This window comes from Azolla caroliniana, unplaced genomic scaffold (assembly GCF_043228905.1).
Source record: "Azolla caroliniana isolate FFs.n. ecotype wild unplaced genomic scaffold, voAzoCaro1.0.p SCAF_13, whole genome shotgun sequence".
Lineage (NCBI taxonomy): Eukaryota > Viridiplantae > Streptophyta > Polypodiopsida > Salviniales > Salviniaceae > Azolla > Azolla caroliniana.
In genome coordinates this window covers 20,734,994-20,754,503 of record NW_028230448.1, presented here as the reverse complement: position 1 = coordinate 20,754,503, position 19,510 = coordinate 20,734,994, and the positions used below count along the sequence as shown (strand labels likewise).

The 19,510-nt window shown below is 38.7% G+C and overlaps 1 protein-coding gene across 2 annotated transcripts; it reads left to right on the top strand.

Moving 5' to 3' along the window:
• The first annotated feature begins 5,943 nt into the window (after positions 1-5,943).
• Positions 5,944-8,542, top strand: LOC147856639 (serine/threonine-protein kinase D6PK-like). 2 transcript variants are annotated; one of them, XR_015530680.1, is made up of 3 exons: positions 5,944-6,817; positions 7,026-8,429; positions 8,474-8,542. XR_015530680.1 is itself a non-coding variant. In XM_087329217.1 (2 exons), the coding sequence occupies exons 1-2, from the start codon at positions 6,090-6,092 to the stop codon at positions 8,251-8,253; spliced, it is 1,956 nt and encodes a 651-aa protein (XP_087185343.1). In that variant the 5' UTR covers positions 5,944-6,089; the 3' UTR covers positions 8,254-8,542. The 2 variants fall into 2 exon arrangements, 1 of the variants encoding a protein (XP_087185343.1); XM_087329217.1 differs by having other exon boundaries at positions 7,026-8,542.
• Positions 8,543-19,510: the final 10,968 nt, after the last annotated feature.

Sequence of the window (19,510 nt, the reverse complement as noted above, 5' to 3'; positions counted from 1 at the left end):
GTATCATTTTCTTCACTTCTTCGGTATCTCGTCTTCTACTCAAGAGGTCATTGCGGTCTTCATTGCCATTGAGCTTGTTACACATGGACAACTTCGTGAAGAGATTCACCTAGCTCACTTATTGGGTATTTGAAGGGAGCACACAGTGGCTCGAGGACACTACTCTAACACTGAGGCATTGTCGTCATCGATAGTAGTTGCGATCTCAACGGTCCACTCGACTCACCTTCACTGGAAGCTCTAAATCACCCCAATCATTTTACTATTTCTTATGTTAGTTTATTTTAAGCCTTATAAAGCCATCGTGGCGTTATTTACTTTTGTGTCTAATAGTGTGATTTGGGTGTTAAACTTGGTATATGTTATTAATCACGCGTTCATCCTGTGTATTAAACCATTAACCATGGGATTACCCTCTCCTTTTGATTGTTGTAGTCTACATTCGTGTCATCGACTATGTCATCTACATTCAAACCTTAGCTTCATTCGAGTCCCTTGGTACGTTCCAATCCTTAGAGCATTCGAGTCATCTGAGTGTTTGAGTCCTCTGAGCATTTGAATCCCCTCAATGTTCGAGTCCTTTGATCATTCAAGTCCCACCTTCATTCACATCCTCCCTAGTTCGAGACCCCCATGGTCGCACTCGAGTAGCACACATATGGTCGTTTATGTGATACCTCCTTTATGCCAAGAACTTATCAATCATATCAATGGTCACTAAAATGTCTTTTTGTTGTCCTATGAACACATATGGGATTTGTATCCTAGATTCTACTAAGATAAAATCCATATTATCGCAAAAATAGGCACGCATGTATGAAATGGTAAGTTGGATCAATGAGGACCTCAACCAAAGAAAATGGTTTTGTTGATGTTGTTGATGAAGGGTTGTAGGATTTCGCATATGTAAGATGACATGTCATCATGCTTCTGATGATCTTTTTCTCCTTGCTTTGTGCGTGTGCATTTGTAAACACCCTTCTTGTGTGCAAGAAAACATGGTTGTATTTCGCGATTGTTAGTGTTTGACTGTGGTAACGTCTTCATGTTTAAGTGATGAACCATGTCCACCGTGGTATCCAGGCCATGCATTCCATTGGCTTAATCATGGGGAGCCCATTCGTTACTTAGGTTGTCTTGTTGGTATAGATTTACCATCTAAAGCGATGTTATCTCCATTGTTGTTATCAATCAAGTGTAAGCTAGTATATTGGGACTCTCAGCACCTATCCTTTGCAGGCCGGGTTGTGATCACAAATTTGGTGTTGTTGGCCTCAACGTGGTTTATTTGCATCGGTTTGGTTGTTCTCTAGGTCGGCAACCATGAAAGTTCAAAGCCTCATTCGTAACTTCCTCTTGGGGGGGGAAGGCGAGCTCTCCTCACAATGTTTGTAGTTAGAGGATTGTTGCCAAGGACGGTGGCCTAGAAGGGTATGTTGCTTAATCAGCTAATGCAATTATCTCCCAAGACAGGAGGCAACTAGTCGTCTTCTTTGAAATGGATGTTCTTGACAGATGCACAAACATCGAGACGAAATATGACATCCAATAGATTTCTCCTAGGAATCGTTAGAGCATGGGGATACAATCAAGATTTTCTTACACAAACAAATGCCTGACACGTGGGATGGTTGGATGAATCAACCGCTATTAGCTAATTCTCTCATCAGGATTCTGTTGGAAATGTATTGGGCCTTAGGACTCATCTCGCCTGGGGAAAACTTGAGAATGGTCCAACAACATCAGTGAGATCTTGGATTCAATTTCAACAGATGCCAGAAGTGGGTCGGCTTAAGCAGCTACACTCGGTATATGGGGCAAAAACAATGACAACGGAAATCTCAACGGCTTTCTCACAATCCTTCGCGCGACTTCAACCAATGCAAGAGCATATGTGGTTTGGATGCCTTATGAATGACATGATGCTTTATGTTAAAGGAATTTCTGCAAACGGATGTATCTTTTATTTCCATATTCAACAGGACAATAAATTGTAGCCTTATACACCCTCAAATAATTTATTACAGAACCTGCTCACTGTGCCAATTAGGGTGATTGCCAAATTTGGTAAGAAATGGCTACTCGATCCACAACTGTCATATGCTCTGGTTATATGCATGGCAACCAGTTAGTAGGCTGATGTGGGACCTAGGGGATGGTTCTGGTTCAATCCTATGATGGATCCATTGTAGAAAGTTCCATTCTTTCAGTACAACATGAAATTGGGCACAACCTTACTCATGTCTAAGAATATTCCAACTCCTGCAGCTCAAAAGCACTGTAATAAGTGGGGTGTTTCGAGCACTCATTTGAAGGCATATTGTCTAAGAGTTTTCTTTAGGCGTTAGCCTAGCATAAGCAGTTCCAAGGTGATTGACAGTCGACCTCGCCCATCTTGCCACCAAAAGGGTAGTTGGTGCCACATATCCAAACATCAACCAGGTGGTGATTCTTAGAAGAACATAAGAGTAAAAGTTTAATATGAATAAAAAAATGGTGATTTGGAGGTGCAAAGTGAGAGTGGGAGAAAAGCTTTAAGTTAGTGGAAAGGGCATGGAAGTTCACAAAGAGCTTAAAAATAGAACCAAATCCACATCTAAATGGTTTCACAAGTAGAGAAATTTACGTTAATCATAGACGATGAAGAACTATTATCAAAGAATATCAACATTAATTGGTTAGTTAGTATAATAGCAAGAGGTGTGAATGAACATTGCTAAAGCAATTTATGTTATCGAGGACGTAAAATACTATACCATTCTAATTATAGGTAAGAAAGTATAATCATGGAGGATGAAGACCTATTAACAAAGAATGTCAAAATTAATTGGTTAGTTAGTATAATAGCAAGAGATGTGAATGAACATTGTTAAAGCAATTTCTATTATCGAGGACACAAAATACTATACCATTCTAATTATAGGTAAGAAAGTATCGACCGATTGAATGACCCTTGGTATAAACTTCAACAAAGTGGTACACCAATCGATATGGATATGACTATTTTGGTTTAATTGGTATTGTTTTATCTAGCTGGAAATTAATGCATAGTACCCATCCTAAAAGAGAAAACATATTTCCAAGAAATTACATCACCCTTGCCAAGATAACTCCAAACATCGTCATCCCATTTACTATAATTTAATCCCCTAGATACCAATTAAATTGTCCTCATGAGTTAAAAATTAATGTATAGTGCCTCAAAGTGCAAACTTACACTATGGACGTATAATGTTGTAGCTTGCTTCACTAAGTAGAACCTATTACCCAATAAACTCAATTTGTTGCAATAGTGAACACTATGAATTCACATGATAAAGATGATGTGATGATGACTTTTATTTTGAATGGTAAGGGAGGCTACCCACGTTGCCGAGCTATTATACATTTGATTGCCTTGAACAATAATTGTGGTTGCTAAAGGCTTGCCTAGAAGATTCTTGGTGATACCAATTTCCACCTAAGGATTGGATCTTGGGTCTTGTGTATCCCCATCCATTCAAAAGACATTTCCACATATGACATATGCATCACACAAGTGTGAATCCACACATTGTTTGCACACGGTGTGTTCACATTGTCTCCTTTCAATAATTAATGTCTAAGTGAATAATACTTTTGACTACATTCCTACAATCATCACATGCACATTGACTCGCATCTGACAACTTCCTGATACACACTTATTGGTTCCATAACATGAATTGTGCTTATGCCATGGCCCATGACCATCTAGACATATCTTCATAAAATGATTTAAATTAACCTAACTGTCAACAAAATAAATAAAAGACAAAAGTAACTTCAAGTTTTTTGACGTACTTTAATATCGAGGGGCACTTAAGAAACAACACAACTACCAAAGTAGGTCTAAATGATGACAAAATGATGCGACTTGAGTTTAGGACAAAATTTAGACGATTTCCATAAAACCATATGTGCCACAATTTTTATAAAGTTTTGTCATAATCATGTAAATATACTTATGAAAGTGTACTCTTGTTGAACCTACTCAAATACTAATTGTTATCAATCACCCCCAAAACACTTATCTGTTTAATGTTTTCATTAGGGAAGTGTAGTCTCCATCATGTATGAATGACCCCATCCTTTCTAGGGAACATCTGATCAGGGTTTTGGTGTAGACATTCAATGATACAAACCTTGCAAATACTTATCAAAATGTAACTCGTCTTGTCCTATTAGAAATAGATGCTATGAAACCTCCCAACACCAACTTTCATTAAAGGAATGACATCTAAAAATATGAACATTTATTCTATAACAGCAAATGTTATGGGGCCTTTTCTTGGGGATAACATTCAACTTAAACCCACTAATGTTGTAGATCACACATGAGAACCATTTGCTCTAAGATAAATGCAAATGTTGCAAATGACTTCAAGGTATGAAATTATTTTGTAAGTTAATGGTATTTGGACCATGCAATCACAACTTCCCTCAAAACAATCAAAAGACAACAAAAGACTTTTTTTGAAGTGACTTATTTAGTCAACAAACAACAACCCGAGGGGGTAATAAATAATGTATCCAATATTATCAAAAGCACGACCAAAAGAGATTACCTTTGTGATCATGCTTTATATAAAAGAACACGTAGAAATTTGCAATCCTACACCTCTCAATAAAAAGAACCATGAAAACATGTTACCTTATGAGACTTAATTTAGTACAAGCTTTAGCGATCACGATATAAAAAGACAATGTAAAATCTTGTAAACTCTCTCCTCTTCCAATTAAGAAGATATATGAATACATGTAGACTTCAATGTTGTTTGTTCTTTGGGCACATCCAGAAATCACTCTTGTCCACATTCATTACGAAGGAATTCAAAGAGTAGAGGATATTACAACTTAAACTAGGGGTTCCCTATAGTTTTGTTGGCGTTATGCATATACATAATAAACATCCCATGTTTATATGTGTTGTTGTACTTATTGAATGGCCACACAAATGTGCACGCAAGCACGCATGCATACAAACATAAACCTACATGTACTCTCTTTCTTTGCCTCACATAGACACACAATTATTGTTTCCTCTCATTTTTATCATTGCATTTCAGGCAAGCAAATAGTGTGGGGCAACGAAAAAGGTTTCCTTATAGCGCTAGAAAATATCTATTCTCATCGTTTAAGGTTTGAAGGCGAGGGGAGTTCCAAAATCTAAATGCATCGAGTTTTCAAGTCACTTTAACTTAAGCTGATCATGTATGGTGCCATTTTCCTAGCCTTAACTCAGCTCTTTAAACCCGAGTAACAAATGGTGTGATGTGGACCGTGTTTAAATCTCCTACCTATATGGAGAGTTAGAATCACAACATCTTAAATAGACCTATATAGAACAACATGAGCTTTTATGGAACAGTATACAAAACTAAGAGCTTAGCGAACAAGGTGTTTTCGAGCTGGGATGACAACTTTGCAGTGTGGCACGGACCGTGACCGAGAGGAAGGTTGAATACGGCTCTACGAGGGCACGGGGTGCGGGTTTTTAAGTGAGTTTTATATACCCGAAACCCGAAGGTGATGGGGGGGGGGGCGACACATGACCCGACACGCCGTCTGCCGTCTCGTGTGTGTCATTGGGTGGGCAGCCAATAAGTATGTAGTGTTTAGCATTGAATTGTGAAGCTTTTTGCTAGCATTATTCATTCATGTGCTTAGCTCTTCTTCTTCTTCTTTTTTTGGGCATACATATTGAATTGTGTTTTATTGGTATTAATATGTATATACTCAAGAGAGGAGAGTTCCGTCCCTTCCTTCTCTTTTTCCCCCTTTTTTAATCATCCCCCATTATTTTGTGTCTGGCTTTACTCAGATTTTACCGGTTAGTTTGTTCCATTAAAAGCTGGGAGATCTTTGCATATTTCAATAGGTGTTTCTGCAGATACATATCTCTTTCACCAAACATAACCACAACCACAACCCATTCTGGCTGCTCAGCCTCTATTTCATCGGCCTACCCCTCCCATTGGATTCTCTCTCGCAATTCACTGTCAATAAAGCCTCCTCCCTTCCTTCTCGCAGACATATCCATAGATCCACACACTGGCTCCCCTGCCACAATGGCATCGGCTGCAGCCGCCGAAGAAGAAACAGGGGATGCCGCCGAGTATGGATCCGATGACAATGGCGGGGTCGATGACATGGTAGATCTATCTAGGGATTCCATTGAAGCTGCAGAATTCAGGGGTTCATCTGGTACTGCTGTGCCCAGATCCTTCATAACCAACAAACCTCACAAAGCTCACGATGCAGCGTGGGAAGCCATCCGCTCCGCGGCTACTACCACCGCCACGGGAAGTGATGGAGGCCCTAGTCAGAGTGATTGTGGTTACATTGGGCTCGACCACTTCCGATTCCTACAGAGGCTCGGTGGCGGCGACATCGGCCATGTCTATTTGACCGAGCTTGTCGGACATGAGCGGGCACGGGCACGGGCACGGGCACGAGGGGGCAAGACCTCCAATGGTTGCATAGTAAGCACCAGTAGTGCCTCCAGGAGTAGGAGGAGCAGCAGCAGCTATGACAGACATAATACCATTGCCCCCCCCTGCTACTTTGCAATGAAAATCATGGATAAGCATGCCCTCCGCAAGCGGAACAAGTTGCATCGGGCGAGGACCGAGCGCGAGATCCTCGAGACCCTCGACCATCCCTTCCTGCCCACGCTGTACGCCCATATCGATGACCATCGCTACTCGTGTCTTGTCATGGAGTTCTGCCCCGGCGGCGATCTCCATGTCCTAAGGCAACTCCAACCCGGGAAACGTTTCCGAGAGGACGCCGTGAGGTACTGCTCTTGCTCAGAGATTTCAGCCTCAAAAATGATTCCACCCTCTAAGACCTAAATGCCTGCCCACAGTTGGAATCACTTCTGGCTTCCTATGATTTCTCAAATTTGCACAGCATTTCTGTTCTCTTGTAATGGATGCAGTTAATTGTCTATACCTCATCCTCAACCTCAACCTTTTGTTTGCTGTGTTCTGCCCTTTTTCTAGGTTTTATGCAGCTGAGGTGTTGATGGCGCTGGAATATCTGCACATGATGGGAGTTGTGTACAGAGACCTGAAGCCGGAGAATGTCCTGGTGCGAGAAGACGGCCATATCATGCTCTCCGACTTCGATCTCTCGCTAAAGTGCACCGTAAATCCGACACTAAATATGATGAATAGAGGCAATGGTGGTGGTGGCAGTGGCGATCCGAGCAGGTACCTAGAACAAGAAGGCTGGGGATCGCCAGCGGTGGCAGCCACCACACCTAATGGAGGTCTATGTAGCTCCACGAATCGGTCTACCGCTACCTCATATTGCGTGGAGCCCCTCGGGTGCATCACTATGCCTCCTCTGCCGTATTGTAGCATCCATCCGATCACATCATGTCTACCCATCCGACGGCTACTTCCGTCCTCCCGGCCGCGGAAAGGAGGAGGCAGGAACCATAATGTGAGATGGAATGAGCCATCGGAGCCGCTGCCCGAGCTTCTCGTGGAGCCGACCGGTGCCCGATCGATGTCGTTCGTCGGGACACACGAGTACCTGGCCCCCGAGATCATCTTAGGCCAAGGCCACGGGGCGGCCGTGGATTGGTGGACGCTCGGCATTTTCCTGTACGAGCTCCTCTACAGCCGGACACCGTTCAAGGGCAGTGATAACGAAGCCACACTCACGAATGTCGTGACACAGCTGTTGAAGTTCCCGGCAGCCGCCAAATATAGGTATACCAATGGCTCGGTCCAATCGGTATCGGGATCCCTACACGAGGGTGAGGCGGAGGAGGATTCAACACCCAGCATGGAGGCCCAAGATCTGATAAGAGGACTCTTGGTGAAGGATCCCAGCAAGCGGATGGGGGCGGAGAAGGGGGCAACGGAGGTGAAGCAACATTCCTTCTTTAGGGGGGTGAACTGGGCCCTCATCAGGTGCGCCACGCCCCCCGAGATCCCAAGCCCCTTCATAGTGGCGGAGACGGTGATGGCGAAAGAGAGCGGCCATGGCCATAACCTAACTCTTTCGGCGGCGGTGGCAGCAGGTTCGGATCAAGTCCATCGAGATCAGCTAGAGGATGAGTTAGGGGAGGAGGATCGGCTAGATTCGAAGTGGAAGGAAGATTCGGACAATGACAATGGCAACACCAGTGGTGATGAAGATGTTGATGATATGGATTATGATAATGGACATTTTATGAATGGTGGCAGGGCAGCAACGCCGGAATTCGAGTTCTTTTGACGGTGAGATTGCCCGCGAGAATCTTGAATTTCCGGGTCCAAGGGCGGGGACATTGTCCCATCCCACAATGACTTTGGAAAGTCTTTGTTTTTGTTGTTTCCTTGGGTTGGGCATCTTGGTGTACATTCTTTTTTGTTGAGCTTAGAGAATTATGTATACTCAATTGTGGTAATGAGGCTTAATTCTAGAGCATTTATGTATATTCAATTGTGGTAATGAGGCTTAATCTTAGAGGATTATGTATACTCAATTGTGGTAACAAAGCTTAATTCTAGAGCATTGATGTATATTCCATTATGGTAATGAGGCTTAATCACCGTCAAACTTTTGATGGTTGATGTTCTATAACATGTTGGTTGTGGTTCCGGTTTTGGGTGAACCATAATCATTTCAATCTCTGAATCCAACCACTTCACAAAACCCCTTTTCTCTTTCTTGATCACACTATGCACTTCATGCCCATAAGGTAATTCACATCTTTATTAACATAAAAACTAGTGTTATGTTGGTAGCAATATCACGGAAACTCAAAGCTTTGAAGGCCCCCAATAACGTTTTAATGTGTTTTCCTTCACATAGCCCAATAGAGAGGGATTCACTACATTATTTTTGCTAATAACCACCAAATTGCTAAGGTTATTGTGTGTGACATGTGTGTCACATACATAAGTAGCTTTTTTTCTATCTCAAGAGTTGTAAGGGCTTTACAAGTGGGTGGAAGATATATTTTCATCATCTAGTTCCTCCATGAATGCAAAGGATGGAAATGCCGAAGAACATCCTCATGTTGGATTCTAGCGAATGCAAATAGAAACAATGGTACATCATGAGTTCTTGAATGATCATTGTATCATTGAAGTCTTGATACTACTTGTTGGCCATTGAGTTTCTTTGTCTCATAAGGCCCTAGTTTATATTGTGAAGAAGACCATCATTAGAGGAAACATGTGGTCACACATTTTGATACTACAAGAGTTTTAACGCTCCATATTTGAAGAAACATGGGGAAATATGGAATCATGAAAGTGGGGCACTAACATGAATGGAGTCCCTTTAGAAATAGGGGTTGAACTTTACTAGGTGATAAAGCCTAGCTTACCTATTATGGATTTGATAAACCAATGAAAGAATGTGCAATCTTTAGATGTTAAGATTCGAAATAATATGAATGTAGATCAAAGAACATTAACATTATTTTTCGTGGAATCAAAGAGGAGAGTATGGAAACACCTGCATCCCTTGGAGAGGTCATCAAATAATTCTATAATAGGCATGATGGCTTGTCAAATGGGAATATTTATGGGGTATGCTGAGTTGGAAAACAAGGTGTAGCTTGTTTTGAAGAAATGACTATTATATGCATAATGATCAATGAAGCAAAGAGGAGATCATACTCGAAAATTATTGAGCATGCCTCAAGTATACACAATGCTTTCTGAGTGAACACCATGCCATTTCACAACACAATGCATTTTGGGGGGGAAAAAAATTAAGTTAAGGATGTGCCCAAAGATGGAAAATTAAGCAATTAGGCACAGAGGCCAGTGGGACAATGTTTTGGAATTGCAAAAAATACCCATAAAATGAGGATTTCACATAGAGGAATTGTAACTTAGAGAGTATGATACTCCAGTGGGACAATGTTTTGGAATTGCAAAAAATACCCATAAAATGAGGATTTCACATAGAGGAATTGTAACTTAGAGAGCATGATACTCCAGTGGGACAATGTTTTGGAATTGCAAAAAATACCCATAAAATGAGGATTTCACATAGAGGAATTGTAACTTAGAGAGCATGATACTCCAGTGGGACAATGTTTTGGAATTGCAAAAAATACCCATAAAATGAGGATTTCACATAGAGGAATTGTAACTTAGAGAGCATGATACTCGATGGTTTCAAGGTTTGGGCAACTACAATGTTGAAAGGTCCAAGCAATGAATATGACAAGAAGGGTGACATGATTTACTAAGAGGAAGTTGAAGAAATATATGTTGACCATAAAAAATGATAAGCATAAATGCTTTATATAGCTTAAAATAGATACACCAAATGACATGTCCACTTTTTGTAGTTTGGATGCTACATTCTTCATCAAGATTCTAACTTTATGCTTGTTTAGATAGAGATCAACCTTCCATCTAGAAGACAATAATGCTTGTTTCAAAGGTAAGAGGGAAGTTAATGTCATTCGTGACATGACTGCTCATACAAGAAGTTTGCAACTTGATGCACAACAATCTTCCATGCAACCACATATCTCAAGGATGCAAGAGGATATACACATACATGTAAAATTGAGTCTATTATATGGATAAAAAAGGTCCGGGTTAGTATTTCAAAGTTACTCCTAAAAATGTGCAATGGTACCAATAATGTTTATTGCAATGGTGCGAGTATGGTGAGTTACTATTTCGGGGTGGATGATAACCTATTTATGTGTATATATCTACAGTTAGCTTCTTTATATATAGAATTGCAATTATGTACTTAAATAGGTGTCCATTGTGATAATTATTATATATATATATATATATATATAAGGAGCGCAAGAGTATGAGCCTTGTAGTAGGGTTATGATTATTTAGTAGTTATTTACTCATGGTTCCTACACAACTATATACAAATTACACCCAAAGTGACATTCATTTCTTTTTATTTTGTATACATCTAGAGTTAATTTATAATGATTGCAATTATGCACTTAACTAGTTATCTATTATGATAATTATTATTATTATATGTACATTAGAAGTAGAATTATGATCATTTATTAGTGATTTACTTATGGTTCCTCCACAACATATGTCCGAAGCAACATTCCTTCATCACAAATAAACTCTTAGAGGTACTCCCCTACAAGACTTCCATCCAAATAGCATCACCCCGTGCCATCAACTATTGGACCTCTTGATGGCCCATTCTTTGTAATCTAATTTACCGTTCATGTCATGTGCTTGAATAAGATGGTGGAACACATAGTTTGATGTAACATTAGGTAAGCATTTATGAGACTCCAAATAACCATCTATTTCAATCTTATCCCCAATCAAATTTGGAATTGCGAGTTACCAAATATGTCGTGCTTGTAACCAAGGCCATATATCTCGATCATTGGGAGTGATTTAAACCCTTTTCTTAGTTGTTTGAAATGCCACGATTCTTCGTTGGGATTCTATTATGACATTCCTTATAATAACCAAACCTAGCCAATGGGCCAATTTTTTTGAGCCACCCAACAACGCCCATTTTTTCCTTCATCTTCCACGATGGCTACATTTTCAATAGCCACTTTTGGCTATGGTAAAAATTATGATATTATAGGTGCCAGAATTAACTGAACTACATGTAGTCTGACATCAAACTACCAAGCTTGTGTTTTCTAATACAAAAATGCATTGGGATATCCACTCTAATAATTTCCCATTATTACACATTGTTGCCAATAGGATAAGCTAGACAACGACAAATCATATTGCGTTGAGCTATTTTCCCTAGCGAACCAAGAACTCCAAATGTCTTTCCATACTTGAAATGAGAAACAAATTGTGTATATTTGTAAATTGTGTACATAACAATGGGAATGGGTATCACATATGATTCCCACACTTGAATTGCCTTTGTAATGTTATCTATTGAGGCTCCCAAAAACAAAATATGGCCATCTACTAATGTTTGTGCAATGATAGAATTGCATGATGATAAGGAAAGGTTCACTAACTCTCCATCTCTAGCCTATTGTGTAATGTTACCAATATCGAAACCGTTACTAATATTGAATGTGTGATGGCCTTCTAAAGTGAAATGGGTTGGGTAACTCCACCATTAAGAATGATATGCGATATACATATTAACCTCAACATTCACCAAAGCCCATGTGAGACATCATGTCTCTACCATAATCAATTCTTAGTTTGTCTCCTTGGCATAGTCCCTAGTTGGGCATATAGTAAGAATATTTTGTAGCATCTCCCTTTCAAAAATAAGCACATGTTGGGATTTACTAATTCACACTATCTTACACTTTCCCAAGATCTAAGTATAGCATAACCAATTCTTGGTTAGTCTCATAGGCATGCCCCTGACTAGTCTTGTATGCATGAAGAATATTGTTTACGATCTCTCTTCAAGAAAAAAACAAACCATGTTGGAGTTTTTGAACATCATAAGCATGAACTCTTATAACCTACTAGCATCAACCTTGATAAATATCTAATATACTCTACCCATTACAAACATCAGCCACTAGCGAGCAAATGATGTTGGAGAGGGAACATAGAGTTTATTAGTAGAATCTTCCAGATCAAGGCACTACTCTTGAGTTCCAAACTTTCTGAAACATCATCATGATTGATCCCTATATCTCTTGGATATATGTACACGTTAAAGAAATCATTTGTAAGTTCATCCCAACCTAGAATTTTATCATTTAGCAAATGTATTATCAATTCTTCCACCTCATCCCCTGTAAATCTGGCTTGTGACTTTTGGTTGTCTCTTAGGGTACGCATCCTCACATCAAGGCAAGAAACATATCAAACACATGCCTAACATGGAAAGTTATAGGATGGTTGTTGTGTAAACTATCCATCACACTTTTTCATTATGAATTGAGGATCCTCTTGTGTTCCTCAATTCATTTTTTGCATTAGATCTTGCATAAGATTGATAAGAATTATTGTCATCTATTTCATTCTACATCTTGTAAATTTAAGCTTGCTCATAATTACCCAATTGTTGTTTGTTAAGATGCTCTCTCTCTCTCTGTGAAATTTTTTCACGAAACTATATTAATAAATGCATGTGAAAGACACAACAATAGTGCCACAATTGAGTGTGGTCACACACACACACACACACTCTCTCTCTCTCTCTCTCATAATTACCTTACACTAGTCGTAAGTTGTTAGCACTACAAGCATTGAGTTCTGGGTTCGGAACCCAACTTCCTCACCTCTCTATTATATACTTCTTATATATCTCTTAATTCACTAAATGCCACTGTTAAATGTAGGGGTTGAACCCATGACCACCTGGTCTCCATTGGGCAACCTTACCAAGGGAGCTACATCCACCACTTGGTATATATATATATATATATCTTCAAGTTTATTTTAGCCATTACTTTGTCATACAAGGTCCGATTTTGACAAGCTATGGCTTGAATCGAAGATCACAACAAGATCTATGATATGATTTAAGAATATTAGTTCTATAATCAATTAAAGCTAACAAGTTCCAGACGGCTAGAAAAAGCGGGAGTATGATCGATAATGAGCCAAGATCACCAACGATTCTTGAGGTCAATGCAATACTCAGTCACAATGGACAAAATGATTATGAGTCGCTTGATTTTTCTTCAAGAAACCATAAACAAGCAAGGTGAAGAGATTAGTATACTAATGAAAGAGAACACTAGGCTTCAAACAGTTGTCATTAAGAATGAAGGCCTTAAAAAATGGTTACCAAACTTGAAGAAGAGATTCAAGTATGTAAAAGAGCTTCTTTCGAAACAAATGAGCGCCTCAATAAGATTGAGTTAAAGGAAGCACTAAAAGAAGAAGAAATGGATATGATGTGGCGAGAAATAAGTGAGATGAAAAATGTATGCCCAATGAAGTCATGGGCCGATGTATGTGGTGGAGATGTGGTATCAAACTCATCTATTATGCATGTGATGAATCGAGAGAAGAAAGCATGCTTGAGAATTGAAAGAACGTGAACGAGAATCAAAGAACATTGTCATATGAGGGATTAAAGAGGAGAGTGTGGAAACACCCACATCCCTCAGAAAGGCCAGTGGTGAATTCTTGAGCATGCATTATGGTATGTCGGATGTGAATGTATATGGGGCACTCAGAGTTGGGAAACATGGTGTTGCTCGCTCCGGAGAAAGGCCTATTGTATGCACAATGACGGATAATACAAAGCAGCAGATCATACTTGAAAATAGTTGGGTATACCTCAAAGGTACGCAATGCTTTGTGAGTGAAGATCATACTATCTCACAACAAAATGCCCGTTATAATGCATATAAAGAAAGATTGAAAAATAAGGTTATGGATGTGCCCAAAGATGGAAATGTAGGCAAATCGGGACACGTGATCTATGAGACTAACCCACATCTTTTACGATTATGTTTTTGGAATTGCAATGGATACCCATGGAATGCGGGATTTGGCATAGAGGAGTTCACTGATGACTCGGATATCACACTTCTTGTTGAAACATGGGAGCATGATACTCAAAGGAATCAACATTTAGGAAACTATAATGTACACTCTTTGATACAGGAGAAAAATCCAAGACAAAGAAGAGGACAAGGAGGGGTAGCATGTTTGATTAAGACGGAAATAGAGAAATATGTGTTAATCATAAAAAGTGATGAATATAAATGTTACATATGGCTCAAAATAGACACACCTAATGATTTGCCCACTTTTGTAGTTGGATATTACATTCCTCTTCAAGATTCTAAGTTTTATGCTTGTTTGGATAAACATCAACATTTAGCCAATCTAGAAGAAGATGTTGCTTATTTCAAATCCAAATGGGAAGTTATTGTCTTTGGTGACATGAATGCCCGTACAAGAAGTTTCCAGCTTGATGCACAACAATCTTTTACGCCACATATCTCAAGGATATAAGAGGGTATACAAATGTATAGCCTATCTTCTAGCAATGAAAAAAGATCTGGATCAATTTGGGAAGTTACTCCTACAAATGTGCAATAGTATCGAATTGCTTATTGCAAATGGTGTCCCCTTATGGCCCAACACTAATGGTTTTACATGTAGAAAACACCATGGCATTAGTGTAATTGACTATGTGCTACTTTCTGAAGGTATTTTGGATCGTATACATAAGTTCTGACTTGGTGATGGACACCGGAATCCGATCATAGAGCTTTATGTATTGACCTCAAATTTATGCATAGGTTTGATTGTGAGAAGGCCATTCAAGATCATAAACAACCCCACTTGAGGATGAACCTTAAGTGAGCGCCTACGTACTTAAGTTTTTATATTACAATGCATAGTTTAATGGTAAGGGTTTAACCCATGTAGCACAAGGTTATGGGTTCACATCTTTTTTACCATGCCATATCATGACAACAACATGGTATGCCATTATTATGATTAGACTACAAATTTGATCAAACCTTTACATAAAGGTGGAGATGTAAATAAAGTAAACAACTATCAAACCATCATGGTTGGCTCGTTAATGACAAAACTATTTGGATGTATAATGGAATCAAAGATAAGTGCATGGGCTTGAAAAAATGGTAAGAGAACTTATGGACAAGCTGGCTTTCAAAAACACCATAGCACATTGATCACCTTATCACCCTTCGAGCATTAATGAAGGAAAGTCCCCCGGGAGGTAAAGGTTTATATTGCTCCTTCATAAACTTTAGGAAAGCTTTTGACATGGTAACTTGTGACCATCTTTGGAGGCAAATGGAAGAACTCAAGGTGCCAAGTGAATATATGCTTGCAATCTCTCGAATATATGAGAAGGTTATATCTTGTGTGAGTATGAGCAATAAACTTTCAGATTTTTTCGATTGCACTATTGGTGTGAAGCAAAGATGCCCCACTCTCACCAACTCTATTTGCTCAATGCATTGATGAATTGGACGAAATGGTTGCCAAGTTTGTAAAGGAAGAAGGTGTTGAAGAAGTTACAATTGGGAACGGTGTCATTATGCTTTTGCTATATGTGGATGATGTAGTGCTTTTTGCAAATACTTTAGGAGATGTGCAAAAACTTATGCAAGCATTGGAAAAATGTTGCATGCATACGAAATTAAGTGTTAATAGCTCTAAAACAAAGTTTATGCTTGTGAAGAGAAAAAAAAGAAGATAAGTCATGCATTATGTACAATAATGAGTCACTTGATTGTGTGGAAAGCTTCAAATATCTTGGTTGTAAAGTTCTTTCAAATCATAGATGGAATGAATGTGTCACACACCGCTTAGAGGGGGGAAAGCGAGCATATTAATATGTATTTGAGAACACATGCAATCATGGAGATATTAAGTGTTGGGTCCTCAAGAAATATCTTTTCGACACTTTGGTGACACCAGTTCTTCTCAATGGGTTGGTAGTATCCCTAAATCTACTTGGAAAGAGTTTGAAAATGTCCAAAAACTTGTTTTTACAAAGTTTCTACAAGTTAAGAAACAAATGCCATACATCCTCCTCCTTTAGACGAGATCACTTCCCATTGAGATCTTGGCCATGGAAAGGGTTGTTGAATATATGCGTAAGGTTCAAAAAAGTCCCTCACATCAACTTCCTAAAATTGCATGTGAAGGAAGCAAAAAGATCCAAAAGACGCATAAAAACAAAATTTTGTGTTCCGGTTGGATACAAGATATGAAAAAGTTGTTCAATAAATGGGATGCAACACCTTTGCTTCATGATGCATCACTAGATTCCTCTATAAATGAGGCCTTTTTGCAACACCAATGTATCATGACAGGGGAAAAATGTGGAGGCTCACGCTTCATAAATTATACTACACATGTTGCACCTAACTACAATCTTCGCGGAACGGGGAAATCGTACACATTGATACATGTTAGAGCCCATTTTGTTGGCTTCTATTCGAACCATTGCTTCCATGCAATTTAGCTCACATACATTGCGATGTGAGATGGGGTAGTGGGGCACAAGTGATGAGAGTGGTCGACTATGCACACTTTGCCCTAAACAAGTTTGAGTTTGACTATCACACTTTGATACAATGTTGTGCCTTTGATCATATTCGACCATGCTTTCTACACGTCTTCGACCAAGCCCAATCCTTGCACGAATTTCTCTCACAACCACAATGTGCACTCTCGGTTGCAACATTCATGAATCATTACTAAAGTTCTTGAACATCGAGACTTGAGAGTCGCTACTCACTTTCACACGTATAACGTGAAATGTAATTTTTTTGCTCTTATAGATCATATCTGACCTCCAAAGACGATAATATAATCTATCTATCTATCTATATCTTTCTTTATTGTAATTAGCTTACCATAGTGGTAAGTTGTTACACTATTAGCATTATGTCTTGGGTATCGAAACCCAATTTCTCATCTCTCTATTACTCCATATATATCTCTTAATTTACTAGATGCCATTGTGGAATGTCGGGGTTGAACCCATGACCCCCTCTTTGGGCTCTCCCTCTCTCTCTCTATTACATACACACACACTAGACAAAGATATTTTCAAATTACCTCTAGTGCATCACTTAATAATCCTCGATAAAACTTCTTTCTAGTTCTTTACATGTGAGTTCATTAAATGATAGGGTCTACATTAATCCAAGATGGGATACCTATTATGTCTAAAAACAAAATAAATAAAGATAGATGAAATTGCCTTATGAATAAGGGTGAATTATTTTATATTACCCACGTTATGAAATAAGCCACTTTCTTGTTCTTTACATGCAAGTGTTTTAAATGTGATAGGATCTATATTAATACATGATGGGATATCTATTCTGTTTGAAGGCCATATATTAAACAAAGACCAATGAGATTGTTTTTTTAATCGAAGTGAATTATTTTAAATTATCAAGGTTTATCAAACAATGGCCTCCATATATATAAGATGACACATTTTAACTTCTGTTCGAAGGTAAAAGTAATCCAAGGCAATTGAAGGGCTGGAAAGGTAGATGGTTAAAAAATCCTTCATAGTCATATGTTTCCTTGCTGAAAGGGAATTAGGTATGTGGATGCCATTTATTTGCACACCTAAAATTTATACTCTTTTATTTATTCACACTACAAGTGCTTTTCAGGACGTGGCACATTGCGATGTGACCAAAATTATTTGTATGTAAGACAATGTGGCAAGTCATAAAAAGACTATAGGCTTGATAGTGTATTAAGAACCAAATTTTGTACATATTATAGTGTATTACTATATATCATTGCTATGGGTTTCCCATAATAATTGTATCATTAACTACAATCAAATGTTTGTCGTTCATTTCCAATTGGGGTGCTCAAACAAGTGACAAATCACACATAAGGGAATGGCTAGACTAAACAAGTTAATCAGGTATAATTAAAAGATAGTGGCAACACACATTTATTAGTTCCAATCAAATAAACTAAGGATGATTCTCAATGCCTTCTAAAGGCGTCCACGTGTAGGAGTGCAAACATGTTTCTATGAGTTTTGGAACATTCATTGTTAAAGCATGATGATCAACCTCGACCACTCATTGAAGTTGGATGGGACAAAAGAAACTTTGGTCATCATTTCGGAGAATGTGTTTTGGAATCATCATTGGCAAGTTTTGGATCAATACAAAATGAGAAGCATTGAAGTTGTATATATCTCGAGGTGCTACGTGAAGACTCTTTTAACAATCTCGAGATCGGCAAAGGTATCAACGGGTGAATTTGGCCCATTTCCCATTCTTAGTGAAAATAACTTGGGTAGTGGGCATATTATATGTTGGGCTAATTACCTTCTAATAATGAAGATGCCCATCCAATTTTTCATGGTAAGTTGTTTTAAGAATCTAGGGTTTAGGCAAATGGATTGTAACCCCCATTTTAATTGTATTGTTGATGTTGTCACTACTTTTAATTACCGCATGAATCAACTGTAGTTTACAATCACATGAAAAAGGCAGTCACGAGTAAAATATCCAGTCTCCCTGCTAATGTTGTGTGTGTGTGTGTATATATATATATATATAGATATATATACATTTGCCTATCCGAAGGGTTAATTGTATTTTGATCAACGAATGAACAGAAATCATCCATGCTCTCTAATTTTAGGAAACAGGGGGATTTCTATTTTAGGAACCCATTTCTGTTCATTTATTATCCTCCATTAGTAGTTGAAAAGATTTATCGCATAAGTGATTTTGTCTGCTTTTTCTGAGATCTACTTCCTCAATATGTATTCTACGATTTCTTTGATCATATTCTCTATATGTGTGCATGTTTGTGCACTGTGAAATTAGGGTTTATTAGACACAATCCTCTGTATTTTGTGTTAGGATTTTGTTATACATAATTCTCTCTCTCTCTCTCTCTGTGTATGAAATTTAGGGCTTACTAGACATCCTCTATGTTATTTTTGTCCTGGATTTATCCCTTTTTCGTTAGTTTGGTCCTCAACAATCAGAGCATAAATAAGTTGTAGGGTTTTGTTAAGACATAATGCTCTTTCTTTCTCGTTCTCTCTTTCTCTTCAATTAATCTAGAGATAGATTCAG

Bases quoted from the DNA above. Each gene is read 5' to 3' on its own strand.
- LOC147856639 (XM_087329217.1), top strand. From the start codon at position 6,090: ATGGCATCGGCTGCAGCCGCCGAAGAAGAAACAGGGGATGCCGCCGAG. The intron at 6,818-7,025 runs GTACTGCTCTTG...CCCTTTTTCTAG, and splicing joins TTCCGAGAGGACGCCGTGAG to GTTTTATGCAGCTGAGGTGT.